The sequence below is a fragment of the Diadema antillarum genome, unplaced genomic scaffold (genome assembly GCF_040938485.1).
Source record: "Diadema antillarum isolate AM-2024a unplaced genomic scaffold, OU_Dant_1.0 scf00000028, whole genome shotgun sequence".
NCBI lineage: Eukaryota > Metazoa > Echinodermata > Echinoidea > Diadematoida > Diadematidae > Diadema > Diadema antillarum.
In genome coordinates, this window is record NW_027270917.1 from 5,591,213 (window position 1) to 5,610,962 (window position 19,750).

The following is a 19,750-nucleotide window of genomic DNA, read 5'->3' on the forward strand; positions in this document are numbered from 1 at the left end:
CACTAGCAGTGACATCATTGTCATCTTGTTGCTCTTTGGACTTTATTTGGGTCAGAATGTTATCATCCCACTGGTGAAAGGCATCATCATGCTCTTCATCACATTTTTCATCTGCCGGTCTTTCAGTCAAGTTCTCAGCTGTTGCGGCTGCATTCTTCTTTTTCTCCTCCTCCTCTTCCTGCCCACTTTCCTCTTCCTCTTCATCCTTCCCCTCATCTTTCTCCTCCTTTTCTTTGTCCTCCCCCTCATATTCTGTATTTCCGTCTTCCCTCCCATCACCATCACCATAGCAACCACCAGGACGATGACTCTGGGGTTTTCCCTTTTCCTGATCGTGCCCCTCCATGCTTTCTACTGAATCTACAGCATTCCTGGAATCAGGAGGGTCATGTGACCATGCTGGCAGTGCAGTGGGGCCTGTTGCCATGGCGACAGCAGGCGACATTGGTCCCAGGTCTATAAACTCGCAAGTTTCAAGAGAGCAGGCACCTATATATGACAATTTATTAACAAAACAAGCTGTTTAAATCTATATTCTAACATATGAGTTGGATGATTCATCAAAGGGGGTAAGAAATATTTTTGTTAGAGTATGCTTGTAAATGTATCAGTAAATGCAACAAATATTTTTCCATCTGGAAAGATGTGAATACAACAATCACAAACATATCATTTGTTTATTCATCACAATTTATGACATAATTTCTCATTCATCTAGTCATGCAACATCACAAGGTGACACATGATGTCTTGGGTGTGAGATTACTACCGATCATAAGTTCATTCTGCACATGATAAATTCATGTGTTCCTTGAAAAGTAGATAAAATATGGTTATGACATACACATGACCACTGAACTCTAGGAGCTAAAGTACCGCATTCAAATTTTGAGATTCTATATTCTCCTCCACTTTGCTATATCATGAATAACTAAAAATCCTTCCCAGCTACAACAATAAATATTATCATAAAAGAAAGTTGTACCCTGCTAACAGGCTTTCTTGACCTATATATACATGTATACATATATCTATATATGTCTCTCATCAAGATTCCACTATGTGTTGTCATGAATATTGCTAGATATTTCACATATCATCAGTATTTTTGTGACTCTGAGTATCTGACATGCATCTGCTACTCTGTCCACTGCAAACGACATTCAGTATTACAGACTTACTGCGGCTGACACTAGCTGAAGCAGCCTTGTCAGTGGCTGCAGCATCTCTGGGCTGGCCTGCGTCTGAGATTTTCGAAGATGCCGATTGGTCGGTTTCATTCCTGAGGGGGTCTTTTCATTCAAGTACAATGTTGGGTCGACAGAGCAAGGGGATAATTGAGTGAACGTCAAAGCACACCGAACAAATATGATCACAAAGTCATATTCACAATAGACTGGATGCTATCAAAAAAACTTCAAAAAGCCTCTTCATGATATAAAACCGCTAATATACTACCTTTAAAAAAAAAATCAATTTTCTTCCACATAAGCAGAATATTTATCCTATCAGTTAATTTGCCTAGAAGCATCAGAAATAAAATCTGTGACATATACATATACAGGTGCCACTGATACAACTGTACTTCAAATCATGAACGTTCATTTTTCATATCTCTGTCATATCAAATTTTGAATAAACAAACAGATGTTTACAAGCAAGGTACAGTGTAGAACCAATAAATTCAAATTGCACAACCTTCATCTTGCAAGTTATACCAATTCAGACATCAAACTAGAACTGATTTTGGATAGACACAAGTGTAATAAAGGTCATGTTCAAGTCTCTACGCACTCAAAACGCAGGATTTACAGGCAATGGTTTATCAAAGTGTGAAATTATGGACAGGATTGATACAACACTCCGTGCTAACAGCAGGCCAGCCAAAAAGTGACAAGGACTGAAAAATCACATACATTTTGTGAACAGGTGAACAGAGTGTCTCCATGCGCTGTGCCTCCACAGGCTGAACTTGTCAAACACTTGGTGAATTGAGTTAATATAGCACACTGGACATTGCGACAATGAAATTGTGGAACTTGCTGACACATGTATCTATGCTTTGAGATGACTTCCAGCGATATCCATAGTGAAAGCGTAACATGCCAATGTCGTTCATACCAACTGACAAGGAACATTCTGATCTATACATACCCAGCACTTTTTACAGACATCAACAACTTGAAATTATTCATCGGTAACATACGGTACACTGACGAACAAGGACGGAAGTGCAATACGGAGCCTGCATGCTGTGATAAACTGAACAAACGATCAGAGATTAGTAATTGAGGAACACATGTTTGATATATACTTTACAGGGGTACAATTCATCTTTGGCATTTGGCCTATGGGGTTAATGCCTCTTCTGCTTATACAAAGATGAACTTTTTTTTTCTTTGCAAATGAATCGCAAAGGGATCATCTCAGATAGCCACGAGTTAAAGACATTGTGTTGGATAGGTGCTTTGATACATATAGGTCCAGTCAGTTGTGCTGACCAGACCGACCCTTCTCGTGTGTCATGACTGACACATAATGTATCTTCCATTCATGGCCAAAAAAGCGGGCATGGGGTGGTCAAAAAGAAGCTGTCCAATGCCAGTAACAACATGATGAAAATATTAGAAACCGATTCTGAAAACTGGTCAACTCAAAGCTGAAATTTAGTAGATGAGACAGTTCAGCTGAATATGGAAAGGGTCTGTTTGGTCCATCCTTTCTTGGGAACATGCTAACAACTCTGCTGGGAATAAAACTTCAGTATTAGTAGGGATATTATCATCATTAATCACACATTGAGCAATAAACATCAGCCAATATTGGGGGGGGGGGGGGGGGGTATACTGCACTTAATCACTGACAATCTCATGCTGATTTCCTGCCTTGTCTGTAAACATGAGGGGGAAAAAAAGGGGTGGGGAGAGAACATAAACCATGATGAGGACATCACATTACAGGGACAGTTCAAATAACACATTAAACAGGTGTTATTCAGGACCAGAGGAAAAGTGAAAAAGCTTTAACATTTGATTCCAGTTGAACAAGGAGGGGGGTGGGATCTCTTTGGTATGACAGGAATCCAAGTGGTAGCAGGCACGTACACACACACACACATAGGGGGGGTATATGTGGAGACCAGGCATTTGGGGGATCACTCGTCAGTGTACCTGCTTGGGGTGTTTGGGGGGTGTTGTCAGTGTTGCTGATAGGGGTGCTTTCCTCCTTCACCACTGCCCTGATGGACAGCTTGTGCCGCTTTTTGGGCGCCTGCTTCTGGTCACCTGCAAAATAAAGCCCCAGCTTTCACCTGTCATTCCCCTTTGATTCTTTTTTTTTCCCTCCACATACAAAATTTAAAATTGTTCGTAATAGACAGAAGCAATGTGACATTTAATCCTGACACAATGAATGAGAAATGACCAGGTAGGTCAAGAGTTACTACAAATACGATGTACGTACTTGTACTAAAAAATCACTTAAGTCATACTGATTACACACATGTCTATTTTATAATCAACTGTGATTTTTAACAGCCAAGACTGGATTGTACATGGAGTCAGTACAGTATGTAGTGTCAAGAAAGTACAGTAACAGCACATTAGCTTGCACAGTCACATAATGACACTGGCTCTAGAATCTAATGTGCTGGCAGAAAAAAACAAAAAAACAAAAAAACAAAAACAAAAAAGATTACATTCAAATTCCTCTGCCTGACAAATGTCCTGAATATGCACACAGTCATGTAGCATGAACAGTCCCCGACTAGAACCTGCTGAACAATTTCATGCCATATAACAACTTGAAATATCAGAAAAATGAGCAATATTCTGCATCTTTCGGTGCAGTGTACAGTTGCCATGGTAATCATTTTTGGGTTTCCAGTGGTGTCTACTCATTCCGGTAGCGTAATATGACCGCCTTTGCGTGCAGTGCAGGAAAGCGTGTCACGCCACATGTCGAGTGTCGTCAAGGGTCACCCTTGATGCGGTCATCAGATAAAAAAGTATCTCTTTGATAGTGGTAGGAGGAGAGTCCTCCGTCTGCCGATGCCTCTGGAGAAGAAGCGAGTCGGCAAAGGCATGACTCAAAGAGAGAGAGAGTACTTTGACAACTTCATCACAATTAACTCATACTTCCTGTCCCACTTCCTCATGTGTGTGTTCTTTTTTTTTTTTCTTATCTTTTTTTTTTCTAAATGGCACATGACGGGAGGGAGAGAGAAAAAGATAAACAGACAGGGAGAGAGAGATATATCCATATACCTACTTTCAAACCAGAAACACTTGCAGCATCTAACTTTGGCGAATTGGAGCAACAAAAAACTTTTACGAACTGCCATTGGCATTCTCAACGCATTCTCTTGACAAAAAAAAATAAATAATTGCGCGCATTCTACTTTCGTGGATCTGGGCTCCTCGTGAAATTTGCGAAAGATTCATGCATGTAAGAATTTCTGGTTTTACAGTAAACAGATAGAGAGAGAGAGAGAGAAAGAAAAAAAAATATAGAGATAGAAGTACAGAGAGAGGAGGAAGAGAAAAAGGGGAAATGAGAACTTTGGGGCAAGAATCATAACAAAAGAGGGAGAAGCAAAGATGGGACAAGGAAGAGATAGAGAGGGGCAAGGATGAACGCGGAAGCTAGGTGGGGGGCTCGCGGAGGGAAAGAAGAACAGATGCGACTTGCTGAGGTAAAAATAGGCCAAGGGAGGCTGGGAGGAGGGGACGGACTGAAGGATAGTAGGCCTGTTGATCTCCATGCAGCTGTAATGAGTGGTTCTTTCTTTCAAAACCTACAGAAGACGAACTGATTTTGCTGTAACAAGCATTTTCCACAGACACCTGCCCGAGTATACTCGGGGCACTAGTCTTCAGTGGGTTAATTATATCCACTAGGGGCTACACATAGGGCTGCCAATGTTCATCCATCAAAATTAGGAAGACTTCAAAGAGCAATCAAGGAGATACAATGTACTTGTGTACATGTAGTGCAGGCATCTTGTTGGGCAAAATCTATACCTGAATCAAGAAGATTTTTATCACCTTTTATCTTCTCTTATCTAGACACGAAGAGCTGTTGAAGTATTTCAGGAAGCCTCCTACAGAACCACAGAGACTTGGCAGCTCTACTATTAAACACTCATTCTCTCCTACATCAAGAATACCCAATCATCGGGAGAATGGTACACCCTAAAGACAAAGGGGGCGTTTACACGAGTAGCACTAATTTACAAATCAGTTGGGATCTCTCATGAAGTAGACTTACTGTAGGCTAATTTTGACTACACTAGAGAGTAGATCTATGGCATAAAGAATTGTACCACGGAATTCATATCAAAATCATTATCAAACATTTGAAACATGTGGAATTCTTGCAACATGATATGGAGAATGCACCCATAAAAGCATACAAAGAAGATCTACATTCTGAAATAATTTAGGAAACACTTTCTTTGCAAATTACTTTATTTGTAGCTCAATACCAAAGACCATCCACAGATACAAAATTCGACAGTTCAACGAAAATATAATGTATAAAAATAAAATAGGAAAGGCAATAAAAGAAATGATGACTACCTTTAAAATAAAATGGGAATTAGTAGGCCATGTTTGTGGATGGAGTACATGGTGACATTAAGGAATCTGCATGCCTGTGCCTTGGGAACAGGTCCCCTTTGATTGGCGTGATGGTGTGCCATCTTAAACCGGAAAGACGGTATTTCGAGCAAGACAGTTCTCGGGGAACGAACACATTTGCAAAATCGGAATGAGTTCCGGCAGATTCGGAAAGGATGTTTACCGACGGGAGGAAGTCTGCCTGGTTTAGTCTGGGCTGGATCTGATACTGCCCTTTTTTTCTTCTCTGGTATGATGCCAACAACAACCACATATATGTCACCTGCACCACATTAATGAGTTCAGAGTTCACACTCTTGTGGTAGCAGCTGTCACTGCTGCTCAAGAACTTGTGGAATGTTTCAATGTCAGAGTATCAACGACGAGGATACATGTACCTTACAAACTACAGTACAAATATATATGATATATAAACATATGTCATGTGTGCACGCCTGCACAGATTGTACATTTCAATGATATTCATATTTACAAGAAATGGAACACAAATGAGACAATATATTTCCAACAGAACTTCTTGCAACGTGATTGGTGGGTGTCACAACTTGAAGTCAATGCAGACGATGTATGTAAAGCAATAACAACATTACGGCAGCTTTACAAGTACCAGTAAATGTAGTAGTAGTACAGTAGCAGTAGTAGTAGTAGTAGTAGTAGTAGTAGTAGTAGTAGTAGTAGTAGTAGTAGTAGTAGTAGTAGTAGTAGTAGTAGTAGTAGTAGTAGTAGTAGTAGTAACAGCGACTAAGTGATATTTACACTTGTAGTAACAACACAGCATCAACAAAAGAAATTCTTTGCTGCTGCTGGTAGCCTAGAAGCTGTATACCCAAAGCCACAAATCAACCTCAACTTTGTCAACAATAATCAAAAAAGAAAGAAAAAGAATTGCTCTTATAGCGCACACGATAAGACACCAATGAAACAGGCACAAGCAAACACTTTGTCAGTTTAAGGGTGTGAAGTCGCAGCCCTTTGATTTAAGTGGGCTATTGACTGAAGAGGTTTACAACTCTTGGGACCACAAATATCCTATGAATAAACGTACTATCAGACTGGTTTCCGTCATTATCAGTTCTACACTGTCAGTACTTTAAGCAGAATTTCTCCATCAGTCCTACTCTTGCCCCCCCCCCCCCCCCAATACAGTGTGTGTGTATATAAAGCTAAAGTAGCTTTACTCTTTTTCAGTAGCAACTGGCATTTTATTAATAAGTGTAATTATTACCATTCATTGCCCACCAAAGAAGCAATTCTCTGCAAGCAAAGTGAAGAAGTTTGGGTGTTGGAAAACACTGCAACATCCAACAGCCATTGTCGGTGTTGTTGTTTCTTTCATACATATATCCTGGACTCATTCAACTAGTAATGCGTAACTTTCAGTTAAAAAACAAACAAAACAAAAAAACAAACAAATGGAGGAGGAAAGAGTTGAATTTCAGCATTTTGTACCATTTCGCTGACACCGAAACATGGTGACTGGTGTTTTTGCTTACCGGGAGTCACAAGCTTCCTCAAAATCCACTTTACTCTGACCACAACAAAAACGATCCTCCAAATGTGTGGACAATTTGTTCTGTTCATCAGGCCTGAATTTATCTTATTTCATTTTTTTTTGGTCTTGTTTATATCTTTATTATCTTTCACTTTTTTTTTAATCATGCATTTCTGGAGGAGAATGTCTTTGTGGTCAGAAGAGCCAATTTCACAACCATTTTGAATAGTGCATGTGAATAGCGAAGCAAATGAACATGTAATTTTCTGAAGTCTGTCAATACACACTTTTATTTTCACATTTCTTATACATCCTGAAAGAAATGATCTGCACATTAAAAAAAAAATTGTATTTGCAAGATTAATGATAGAGTGGAGTGACCGTTTGTGAATTACACTTGCTCTCCCATAGATAGTCTTTTTTTTTGTTGTTGTTGTGGCTTTTATTTTTGTTGAAGTATGCTGTCCCAATACTCACCACTGGTAGTACTTGCATGTGAATTTGTGCTGTCTGAAAACGCCGATTCATTTTCTCGCCTCCGGATCGCCAGTATCCTTTGCCGCCGCTCTTCTAACGTCTCTGTCGTGTTCTCGTTGACTTCCTCGCGGTTCGACCGGCTTCTCCTGAAGGGGACATTCCCAAGAAATGCGAGAAAGTCATTGCATCACGAAATATGTCACGATGTTGCAGGCTTACATATACTACAACCCTACCTTGGAAGCAAAAGGGCACAACTTCTCCACACTAAGAAAAAAACAAACACACAAAAACAAAACATGGATTTAGCTCATTAATACTTTCAATTAACAAATCAAGGTACACTGTACCTAAACTTTGATCGTTGGTGGTAAGCAGGTATTTGAGCAACTTGCATCATGCTGCCTGGTGTTTTTTTGCCCTGTCTCGTCTACGAAATGGACTGTTCACTGCCTAGAAAAGCAGCTCCACACTCGTTACTGATGGCAGATGTGTCCCCATACAGATACAAACTGACGTATTTATAAATATCACAGAATCAGAAGAACGATTGAACCAGTAGTACTCTCCTGGATCAAACAGACTGAGACCATCTCAAATTCTACTGGGCAGTGTCAAGGGGATGGAGGAAACCTCATCATAAATTCCTCCAGAAAACAAGGGAGTTAGACATACATTTCTCACACTGCATTGCAGGTTTACAAGGCAATATCACTGCCAGATCAATGAGATTGAGCATATCGCCAGTAATTTGCCCTCACTCAACCAGCAAATTTCGTTCATGACAACTCGATGAACTTCCAGGGTTCATAGATAAAGAGTGCAAACAAAAACAACAGGGATGTTAACAAGCAAAGAAACAAAAACAATAACACGTCCTCTCATTCTCAGACAAAATTGCTGGTGCACTGCGAACATAAATCTCCTGCAGAACATGTCCATTTCAATAAACCTGTGATTCACCTTCTGATAAATTTGGCAATAGCCTGCATCCATTTCAATTTGGGGGGCCTCGGACCTCCACCTTCCATATTTTTTTGTTCCATCTATTTTGGGGTTTGTTTGTTTTTTTCATGTACAACAAGCAACAAAATACAATTCAGAAAAAGGGAGAATGCTCTGGTTTAAATTCCAAGGTAGCAAATCCATAGAATGTTCACATGGGTAGGCAACATCTGCTGTAAAAGAGCACAGTGAAAAAATATCTTGCTCTCCAACTGGCAATGTTTTTACATCTTTGGTCCAGACATTTTTTACGATGAAGATTGGCTGCCTTCAGTCAGTATTCCTCTTCTTGCTTGCAGATGGAGAGTTTGTGACAAAGGATGGTTGCATGTTTTTGGAGTTTGGCATACTTGCATCATTTCACTGTCTGCTCTTTATCATCTTTCAGACACTTGGCACCAGAATTTACTGATAAAGGGAAATGAATTCAGCGCCTGCGCGCTTCATCAAATAACAAGTGTTTGGGTTATTCGGGAAGTATACAAAAATGGGTTCTTTCTCTTGACATGTTGCACTTTTCTTCCAATTAACCCTTTGCGTGCTTTGAATGCCAATTGACATGGAAAATCCCCCAGTGCTTTACACAATGTCTGAAGTCTATGGCACAGATAGGGTCTCAATGGATGTGTCTCTGAGAATGTCATCTCAGACATTCAAGACTACTACTGTATGATCACTCCTTCATTCATTTCAAAGATGCATTCCACTGATCACGTCACGTTGCATCATAATACCGAGTCGTTCCAACATTACAATGAAAACTGAAACAATCACAGTGGTATCTTCAAGCCAATTGCAAGCTGCTGAACTGATGCACTTTCAAGTTGCAAACTTGTATTTCAGCTTTCAAACTTGATAAGACACAGTTGATGCTCCTTCGAGTGCAGAACCAAAACAAAGAACAAGATGCAAAAGTGAACAAACAGAAAGCCAAACTTTCTGGGCACGAGATAAGAGTAGATAAAATTCTCCAAAGGACTATAATCTGCTAATCTTTCACAAGGATGGAAGAAATGCCATCTGGCATCTTCTATTCTTCAGTTTCAAAATCCAGACAATTCACGCAGAGAATCGTGTCACACACAAAGATGCTAAAATAGATGACTTCAGCAAATGAGACTCGGGTGAATATCTAAAGACGAAAGTTTGCCTGCTATGTTTTTTCATCCTTTCTACTCTCCCTTTCTCTTGCTATGCCTCTGATCAGAATGTACGGGAAAAAAATAGGATGACAGAGACAGATGGATGCGTCTATTTCTTGAAGATGAAATCATTACAATGAGAGAAACAGACGTCTTGGAGATAAAGGAATGCGGCGCGGTGCATCTGGCAAACGAATCGTGTTTCTCTTCAAAATGAAATGCACATTGCTGTTGTACACTTCTTTCATGGCCTAGCCACTTTCTGCTTTTGAAACTTCAAAGACAATCTTGTCTAATTTTACCCAAAACTTACACAGGCCTTAATACAGAATTTCATAATACTGAAGACTGCTATGTTCCATTTATTTTGGTGCTCTATCAAAAATGCATGTAAATTTGCTTTACACACACACACACACACACACACACACACACACACATTATCAGGTGTGTATTCAACACCCACACTTCTTTACCATGTTTGTTCTTTTGTTGTTGAATTTCAGTGCAAGTTATGGGTGAAAACGGATGTGAAAGAACAAATTTTTATTCCTTTTGTTTGCTTCTTTTAACTCTACATATAGATGCAGCACAGAGTTAACAGCATTTCCATCTGGGCTGGGGAAATCAACAGTTTCTGTTTCCGACCCGCGTGGCAGTGATTATTGCAACCTGTTTTGAGTACCAGTTATCGCTGAACAGATTCACAAAGCCAAAAAGTTCAAAGAACATTTGATGCATTGTAGTTCATTCACAGTCACGGCCATATCAAAAACAGAAGTCTCTTATTACACAAGATATTATGTTCACTCATGCACTTCACAGCACAACTTAAACAAACTCCTGACTTGGTTTGTAAATTGATTGAATGGCAGGTAAAAATCTTGATGTAGTATCAGTGCTTTAAACTGGACTGTTTTGAGAGCTGATAAACAAAAACATTGGGATCAACTCCCCCCCCCCCACCCTCCCATCATACACAAGCCTAGTTATGGGCAAGATGGCTCAGATGCAAGGATACTGTAACTACGTATCATGCATATTGATGCAAAAGTTAGCATATGATAAAAGCATTAGTTGTACTGAAAACAAGAAAACCTTTCTATCCTTTTGTTTTAATTTCTTTTGCAAGTATCTGCAAAATGAGATTTTTTTTTCTTTTTCCTCTGGTTTCTGTCTAGTTACAAACACCATACCTCATGTCTCTCCTGCGTCGCTGAGGTCCCAAGACGTCGTCGCCACTGCTAGACGACAGCCGATCCTCCTGCACCGGACTGAGCGTCGAGTCCAACATCACTCTCTTGCTCATGGAGAGGTCTTGGCAGTACTCCGCCGTGGGCTTCAGTGACATCGAGCGCATGCTCTTGCGGTCCACGTCGCCGCTCCGCCGCCCCTTGCGCAGGCTCTGCTTCTGCTCCAGTGGGATGTCCTCGTCGCCGTCCTCGTGCTTCAGGGCGAACTGGAGGGGGACGCGGGTTGCAGACGAATCAGAGGAAGTGAAGAAAAGGGCAGCAAACAATCATAATGACAATAATAATAATGCGCGTTTCCGTCTCCATCTTCATCTCGATTCTCCGACTGTTTGTGGAGAACATGGACATTTCCCTCTGGACAGTTTAATGTCTAATGTGAATCGTGCCACTTTAAAGGTTTCATCCATGATCCGTGTTAACAAAATTAAATGATCAAATGATGAATTTGTACATAATTCACTGCAGGATAAAGTGACTGTCAATAACACTGGCATCAGAAAGAGAAACAAGAAATTAATAGGAGTCGGACTATAAGTTGAAATTAGACATAAGTCTGTAAAACATTGATAATATACAGGTAGTATCCTTTTAACTCCATAAAGCATAAAACAATCTATAATTTTGAAGAAGAATACTGCAATAATACATCTATGATAACATTAGAATACCAAACAGAGGAATCACTGTTGTACTGCAGACATAAAAAAAAAAATAAATAAATAGTACAACACTAGCAGGCACACTGAATTCACAAACATTCCTTCATTTCCCCTCTGCCACCCCCCCCCCCCATTACACCTGTTACTGGAGAGTGTGCAGACATATACTGCTACACATATGCATACACACACCCACACATCCTCACAAAAACACAGACAAACAACACACACATAAAGGCACAAACAGACACGTGCACAAAAGTTTACCACCAGCAGGGCTAGGGAAGCTGCCCCACTCTACATCTACTTTCTACTAAAAAAAAAAAAAAAAAAAAAAAAAAAAATGCATTACATCATTGCACTCTTTATTACTGTTCCTTTCTCCATTTGCACTTGTAAACTTGCAATACATTTTGATGTGCTTAAGTTAGGGTCACACAAATGCTACCACAGAACATACTTGAAAAAAGAAAGAAAAATCATACCCCAGGAATGTCTTGTCAATTACAGTATCTTTAAAGAGGAATCAACCAACAAATAAAAAGTCACAATTATGGAGAGCAATTAATCTTGCAGAAGAATGACAAAAAAAAAAATCTCCCCGATTCAATCGTTCATAAACTCATCAAACACAAATTGCCAGTTTCTATTTCCATTGAAAAGCATCTATTAATCACCTGCGCGTCGTATTACAATCGTTTTTCTTTTTCTTTCCTGTCATTTTTTTTTTTTGATGGTCTTCCATTAAGAGTTCTCTCGCTGCCTTTTGCACTTTGCATAGTTTGGCTATTTGGAAAAACCCTTTAACGTAAATATATGTCACTCTTAGAGCTGGTATTTCCAATGTTGTACCAGAGATCACAAAACTATTCTGTGTTTTCACATGCACACAATTGCCACAGCAATGCCTGTCACGGAGCATGTGTTGGATACACCTTGCATTCAGACTTAGACTAAAAGAAGAAAAAAAAAAAGAAAAATAGAAGAGGGGGTATTTGGTTAACATGCCAGAGGCAATGAAACTTTACATTGTTGTTTGTTCTCATGCACTACAAACACAATCTAGATACTAAAGGCACGATTTGAACAGTGCGGGATCAGATGACAGTTGGGGAATGCGTGTCCGTGTGTGGAGGAAACATTGTATGAGGTGTGGCTGGTTTTGTACCAGGGGATTTCTAATTCCCTGCACATGAATTGGAATTCATTGAAACTTCTTTTTTTTTCTTCCAATTTAATTGTGTGGACATGGAAACCCTTTCCACAAACCCCCTTGGTATTTAAGAATGCTTGCCAAGTGCGGGTTGCAGATTTCAAAAATCAACATGTAAAGTTCTCTAATTGACCTTTCTCAAGTAGCTTCAACAGCCTGAACTATCGAACCTTGCCGGTACATATGGGCACGCTGAAACATGACAAATGTGTCAGTGGAACATATAACACTAGAGATATGGAAAAACCCTGGGAAAATATACAGACCCTGGAACTCAAAGATACATAATAGATACAAGAAGGACCTCCAGTGCATTGACTCGCAGTATTTTTTTTTTTTTTTTTTGGGGGGGGGGGGAGGGGGAAACTGGGTTTCTTCTGCCTCCCACTAACCCCTGAGGGTATCCTCAGGGAAGTTTCAAGTTGGGCAAATACTAGTAGTACGAGTTGGGATCTTTCATGTGGACACGTAGAGGTCTATATTTATGACATGTGTTCCCCTGGTGCACCATTCTGTCAAACTGGGAGGTTGGCAACCGTCAGAGCTGTGTAACCGTACCTGAAAGGTCAGCTGCGTTCCAGCGAACAAACATCTACATCTCTATGTACAAAACAACAACAAATCTGACCACCTAATATGTTTTGAAACCACAAAAAAAAACAACAACAACAAATAATCCATGAAGGTTAATATAATTGAGTAAAGGGATAGAGACCAAGTGAAACAGAAGTGTCGACATGACAAAAAAAGAATAAAAAATAAACAGCAAACAAATGATCAAATACACCTAAAACCAAGAGCTTTTGGTACAGAGTAGATGAATAGATGAAGATGGAAACAAACAAATGTACACTGGATGAACAGGAAGAAAGAGTGAGAGAGACAAAGTACATACCTGATTTTAGACCGTGCGTATTCATACATGTTGTATGTACGTACATCTACTGTTTACGCCGAATATTTCGCGAGGTTTTTATTTTCGCGAATTTCGCGAGACAGCTACTATTCGTGAAATTAAAAACACGCGAAAACATTGATTCTAATGCCGATATGAATGTGACGTACGCGTATACTCCGTTCAGTACAGGTCTCCACGATTGTGAATTTAACCACTCGCAAAATTGCCGGGAAGTCCCGATTCGCGAAAATTTAGACTCGCAAAATATATGGCGTATACAGTATACATGTATATGCGTGGGCATGAGACTGTATTAAATGTTGATGTGGGCAAATGGTCTGTGGGTAAAATGACATGTTGAGTACACAAAATGGCACAATGAATGAATACATAATAATAACTAGAAAAGCACTCTGAGAGCGCAGACCTCCGCCAAGCAGCTACTTTCCACCATGATCTTGCTCTTCAGATCAGTGATTTCCACCCACTGAAAAATCACCCGATTTCCCAATATACATTGTAGAAGCCTTTGTTACGTCATGAACCCTCAGATGCACAGCGCGCCTCGCCCCAGCAGAAACTAGAGCACGCACTTAAGTGCGCGCATGAAAACCTCAAAAATGCGCAGCTTGAACTCCCAAGTTCATTGACCCTACCTGGCAAAATATCGAAAATCCTTCATAAAATCCATAAAAATTCCCGGATCACTGCCAAAATTTAATCATCTGTTCCTTCTGTCATTCTCAACCTTTCCTGCAGGTTTCATCTAAACCCGTGCAAAACTTCTTGAGTTATTTTGCACACGGACAAACAAACAAACAAACAAACCAACGGTAATGAAAACATAACCTCCTCCCTTGGAGGAGGTAATAAAGAAATGATTAATACTTTTCCTCCAAGCAAACAAACACACTCTCCCTCTCCCGTCCCCCCCCCCCACAACCTTTCTCTCTACAGATAACAGACATGAGAAAAGTTGCAGGAAAATTAGCTAGAAGAGAAAAAAGTGTGAGAATGAAGACTATGGTGACAGCACAGATAATGCTACACACTACAACTTCCTGCCATCAAGATTATTGCAATCATTTAAATCATAAATCACAAAACTTTGAAGCATACTTGCATTTCCTACACTTTTCCCAGAAGAACACACATCTATAACAAAGATTCGCTCCCTGACCTTATTTCCATTACAAAGCCCCGGGTTCAAAACTTGGGTCGTAAATATGGCAATCCCCGCGTGTCATTCTTGCCACAATGATATAAAATATGACATTATTGTATGAACTTGATGTGATAAAGTGACCTGTCTTATTAAATATTTCCTTATGGACAGATGTTACAGTACTGCTTGTTTTATTGGGTCTCTTTCTTTTGCATTATTGTGGGGTCTTTTTAGCTATGACTGAAAACAATCTTCTGTAGTGGAAACTGGTATAAACTGAAAATTTTTCATAATTCAATTCTCACCATATTCACACATGCGCATCAGTAGTTCTACTTCAAACTGCATATGTACTCATCTTGACAAGACTGGTTTGAGTTATCTGATGACATACAAATGTACATCAAATAGGTCCAATGATATGAGAAAGAGCTCTAAGCAACAATGTTGTACAAAAACAGGACCAAAAATAAGGGTAAGCATTTCAGCACATATTTAAATATATCTATATTGTATTTCATAGTGGGGCATCAAAGATACAATGTACAAGTACCTCGTGATTTAAAACAGATATCTCCTCTTTAAGAGGTTCTAACTGCCTATATACTATTAACCTTCAAAGGTGTTTATAAAATCAAGCTTTTTTTTTATATATCGACACCTGTTTTGTTGTCAATCTTTTAATCATTTTTTTTTCTCTCTCTCATTCTCGATCTCTTTCTAGATTTATTTGTGTAGGTATATCAATATCCCAAGCTTTGCCATAGTTTCTCCAGTACTAGAATTCCCTGTGACAACATGCCACCGCATCTTGGCAGTTCATTTCAAGTCCATTTAGGCACAGCATCATCACCGTCACAAAGAGGCACCCCAGTCAAATCTGGTAACTCGAAGCCGGCAGAGAATGAAACCCAGTATTTGCGATAAGCGAAAGGACGAGCCATCGCCGATAAGAATGCAAGAGGCGGCAGGCAGTTGGCCGGGGCAACCCCTCGGCTGGGTTATCAAGCAGTTTCATCTGTTGTCAAGTTGAACGTTATACCCTGTTGGACTTTTCATCAGCTGTTAATGTCTTCCCCTTGCATTCCTATTCATTTCGTTGCCTGGAGCAACGGTTAGTAAAATGAGGCTGCTGTGTTGACAATTGAGACCAGACAACTTTAAACTACAGACTTGTACACAAACAGGTCCAACAACCTTCCTGACAAAACTCATTAAAACTTGCAAAGTATACTTTATGCCATTAGTAGAAATGATGATTGATCTTACAATGGACAAGAAACAGGAATTACATATCTATCATTTGCCTTCTCAGGAGGATGGAATGTCTACATCAGAAGATATGATCTGATATCATACATATCTACAGAACAGCCTTTATTTTTAAGCCTACCCCCCCCCCAAAAAAAAAAAAACCTAACGGTAAAATGGAAAAGAGGAAAAGTGCATAGCAATAGCAAATAATCTAAAAAAATATATAGCATTATTATTCAACTCTGCAAGGATTTTGGATAGATATCACTCTGTGATTAACAAACATTTTGTGGAATTCTGGGTTGTTGTTTTTTTCAGAAATTCTCCCAGAGATTTCAGTCTCAGCATCAGAAGGAGAAAAACAAATATTCTATTTCAATTTCAAGGTTATTTTAGGTATCAAATTTCAGAGGCATCTCAACAGTAGTAAAAGGGGTACAATTTTACAGGTACTACTGCTCAAAAATCTCTAGCACAGCTGATGTCTGACAAATTCACAAATCCACAGCCTTCCTCATTCTCCTCAGCCACACAGGGGTACTAATTTTCAACTTTCAAGAGAAATTAAATGTCACTCAGTGCCCTGGTAACATTAATGAGGTTTTGTTGTTGTTGTTGTTGTTGGTTTTTTTTTTCACCTAGTAAATAGATTTCCTAACCAGGCTTCTCTTTCACTCATAGGTAAAAAAAAAAAAATAATAAAAAAAAATAATAATAAAAAAACACAGAGGAAAGAAGGAAAGAAGGCAATGAATGGAGAATAACCACAGTCTCAACAGCCTGCGAATTCCCCTCTGACAAACAGTTGGTCCCAGAGATCTATGTATAGAATTACATTGCATGACAGATATTACATACAGTAGGCTCTCCACATCTAAAGCAACAGGATCAAACCCATGTTACGGAAGACCTCTACTGAGACTCATCCCTGACATGAATTAAGAACTCAGGGTCACTTCCAAATATAGCCGTAAAAAGGGGTAAATGACCAAAAGAAGTACACCCCTTCACCTTCTTTCCTTCAAGTTCCAAGCTCCCTATCTTTTGTCCCTGGAGAGGGTTCAGAGATGGGGTAGGAATGGGTGACTGCTGACAAACTAGGCACAATTAGTCACCCTTTTGCAGTTTGATACAACTCCTTTAACGGTACTCCGTCCCCACTCGACCCATGTAGCTCCAAAGGTTAATTAGTCAGGACAAATTGGAACTCAGGTACACCCAATGTCTTACATTCAGGAAGGACAAGTAGGGACAGGAAGGAGGGGTGGAGAGGTTGGTAGGGACATAGGGGGGTAAGAGAATGAGCTATGATTGGGACAAGTGTAGGTGGGTGGGAAGTAATGTGAGGAAGTCCTGAATTATATGTGGGGCCAGGAGACGAGTGATGGATGACACACGGAGAAGACAGATCCGACATCATTTTTCAAAGAGAAGAATAAATATCACGAAAATGTGACAGTGCCACAAATGTCTGATGCCCACTTGATAACACCCTTTAAAACAGGTTGTTCCACACATTCAGAATCTCATCCAGGCACCTGACAAGTCCGGGTCCAATCTCTAGAGCCTTAAACCGCATGTGAGCGGATTTCCTTCCCTTACCTGTTAGCATGGATTTACAGCTTGTATCTGCGATATCTCTCCTCACTTAGTGAGTTAATCACATAAATACAGACAATTATTGTTCAGCACTCTCTGTTTGTGCACCCTAGAAGACCCATTTACATGGGAACCTTGTTATAACAAGGACCTAAAAACCATGACAATGACCTTGCTACGATGTACTAGTATATCAGCCTCCTCACTTTATCATGGTACAAAAACAGAGAAATATAATGAGCTAGCACCCGCAAAAATCACCTTGCTATACGAGGGTTTGATGTACCTGAGATTATTAAAACAGGTTTCCACTGTACCTTATTATCTCTTGTTGGAGTGCTTTGCTTGTTGTCTGTCTTGTTTGTTTGTGGTTTGTTTGTTTTGGGTTTTTTTGTGGGGACAGTATTCATGAAGGCATTAAATAGATTTCATGAGCAACTGTCTCCAAACATGCTTGGAAAATTCCATCATCTAAAGGCAATCAACATGTTATGAAATGAGGTAAACTAGTCATGAAATAACGACAATAAAAATCATGAGACCTTTATTGCACATGAGCATGGTTTATGGGAATGCCATGACACTGTCTACAAAGGAAATGCTTTCACAAAGGAGGGCAAAATATTACCACATGAGAACAATCATAAAATTGTGGTGAATGTTGGAGGCAACTGAGCTACAATGTACACGTAAAAGCCACCCTCAACACTGGCATAAATGTACACACTGGAGTTCGATTTTTCTGCCTAAACACACAGTTTGCTGACACAGTGTGCAAACAGGACGATCGCCATAGCAAAATTGAGATTTCTGTCATTTGACTTCCACCTGATGTCTTGTGCTTTACATTAATCTCTGCAATCACAAGTGAAACTGCACTTAATATTTCCTAGCAACAGACTCTACTGTCTCCATTTCCAATGATATTCCACTCTGTCATAAACAATCTATCAACCCAATTCCTTACATCCTAATCCACGATAACCAACTCCATTATACCCCCTCTGCGATACCGTCTTCCACCTTATCCCATTCCCCTAGACCACCACTCTACAATGCCTCATTCCACTGAATACCATTTCAATATGCCTAACTCTACTGCATCCAGCTCTACCACACCCAATTCCACTGTACCTCACGCTACCATGCCTCATTTTACTGAAAACCACCTCACTACACCCTACTCCACTCCATCCCACTCCATCGCACCTCATTTTCTGAATACCACCTCACTACACCCTACTCCACTCCATCCCACTCCACCGCATCTCATTTTACTGAATACTATAACGACATGACTAACTCCACTCATCCTACAGTACCACACCCAAGTCCACTCCAGCCCACTCTACTACACTTCATTCAACTGAATACCACATCACTATACCCTACTTCAGTGCACCCTACTCTACCACACACAACTTAACTCACTGCTTCCGAGATTACTCAAATTCCCATTGCTTCAAAACAGGGGGAACCCGGTTCCTGTAGACAATGGGTTAATTGCATACCACCTCACTACACTTTATTCCACCGTACCCCACTCTATGACGCCCAACTCCACTGCACCCCTCTCTACCACACCAAACTCCATTGTACCCCTCTTCTATCCCAGTTCCTACCACATTCCACTGCATGCCACTCTACCGCACCCAACTCCACTGCACCCCTAACTCCACTGCATCCCACTCCATCACACCCAACTCCACTGCACGCCACTCTATCACACCCAACTCCACTGCACCCAACTCTATCACACCCAACTCCACTGCATCCCTCTCTACCACACCCAACTCCACTGCACCCCTAACTCCACTGCACCCCACTCCATCACACCCAACTCCACTGCACGCCACTCTACCACACCCAACTCCACTGCACCCAACTCTATCACACCCAACTCCACTGCATCCCTCTCTACCACACCCAACTCCACTGCACCCCACTCCATCAC

At 40.3% G+C, this 19,750-nt stretch overlaps 1 protein-coding gene across 1 annotated transcript in view; it reads right to left on the reverse strand.

Moving 5' to 3' along the window:
* Positions 1-19,750, reverse strand: part of LOC139736144 (FH1/FH2 domain-containing protein 3-like) — a 184,544-nt gene that overhangs the window by 74,812 nt on the left and 89,982 nt on the right. Inside the window, exons 10-13 of the mRNA XM_071646877.1 lie at positions 10,952-11,214; positions 7,609-7,754; positions 3,171-3,284; positions 1,182-1,292 (exon numbers count right to left, since the gene is read on the reverse strand). Coding sequence (XP_071502978.1) covers positions 1,182-1,292; positions 3,171-3,284; positions 7,609-7,754; positions 10,952-11,214 — 634 coding nt within the window. The remainder of the gene's footprint in view (positions 1-1,181; positions 1,293-3,170; positions 3,285-7,608; positions 7,755-10,951; positions 11,215-19,750) is intronic.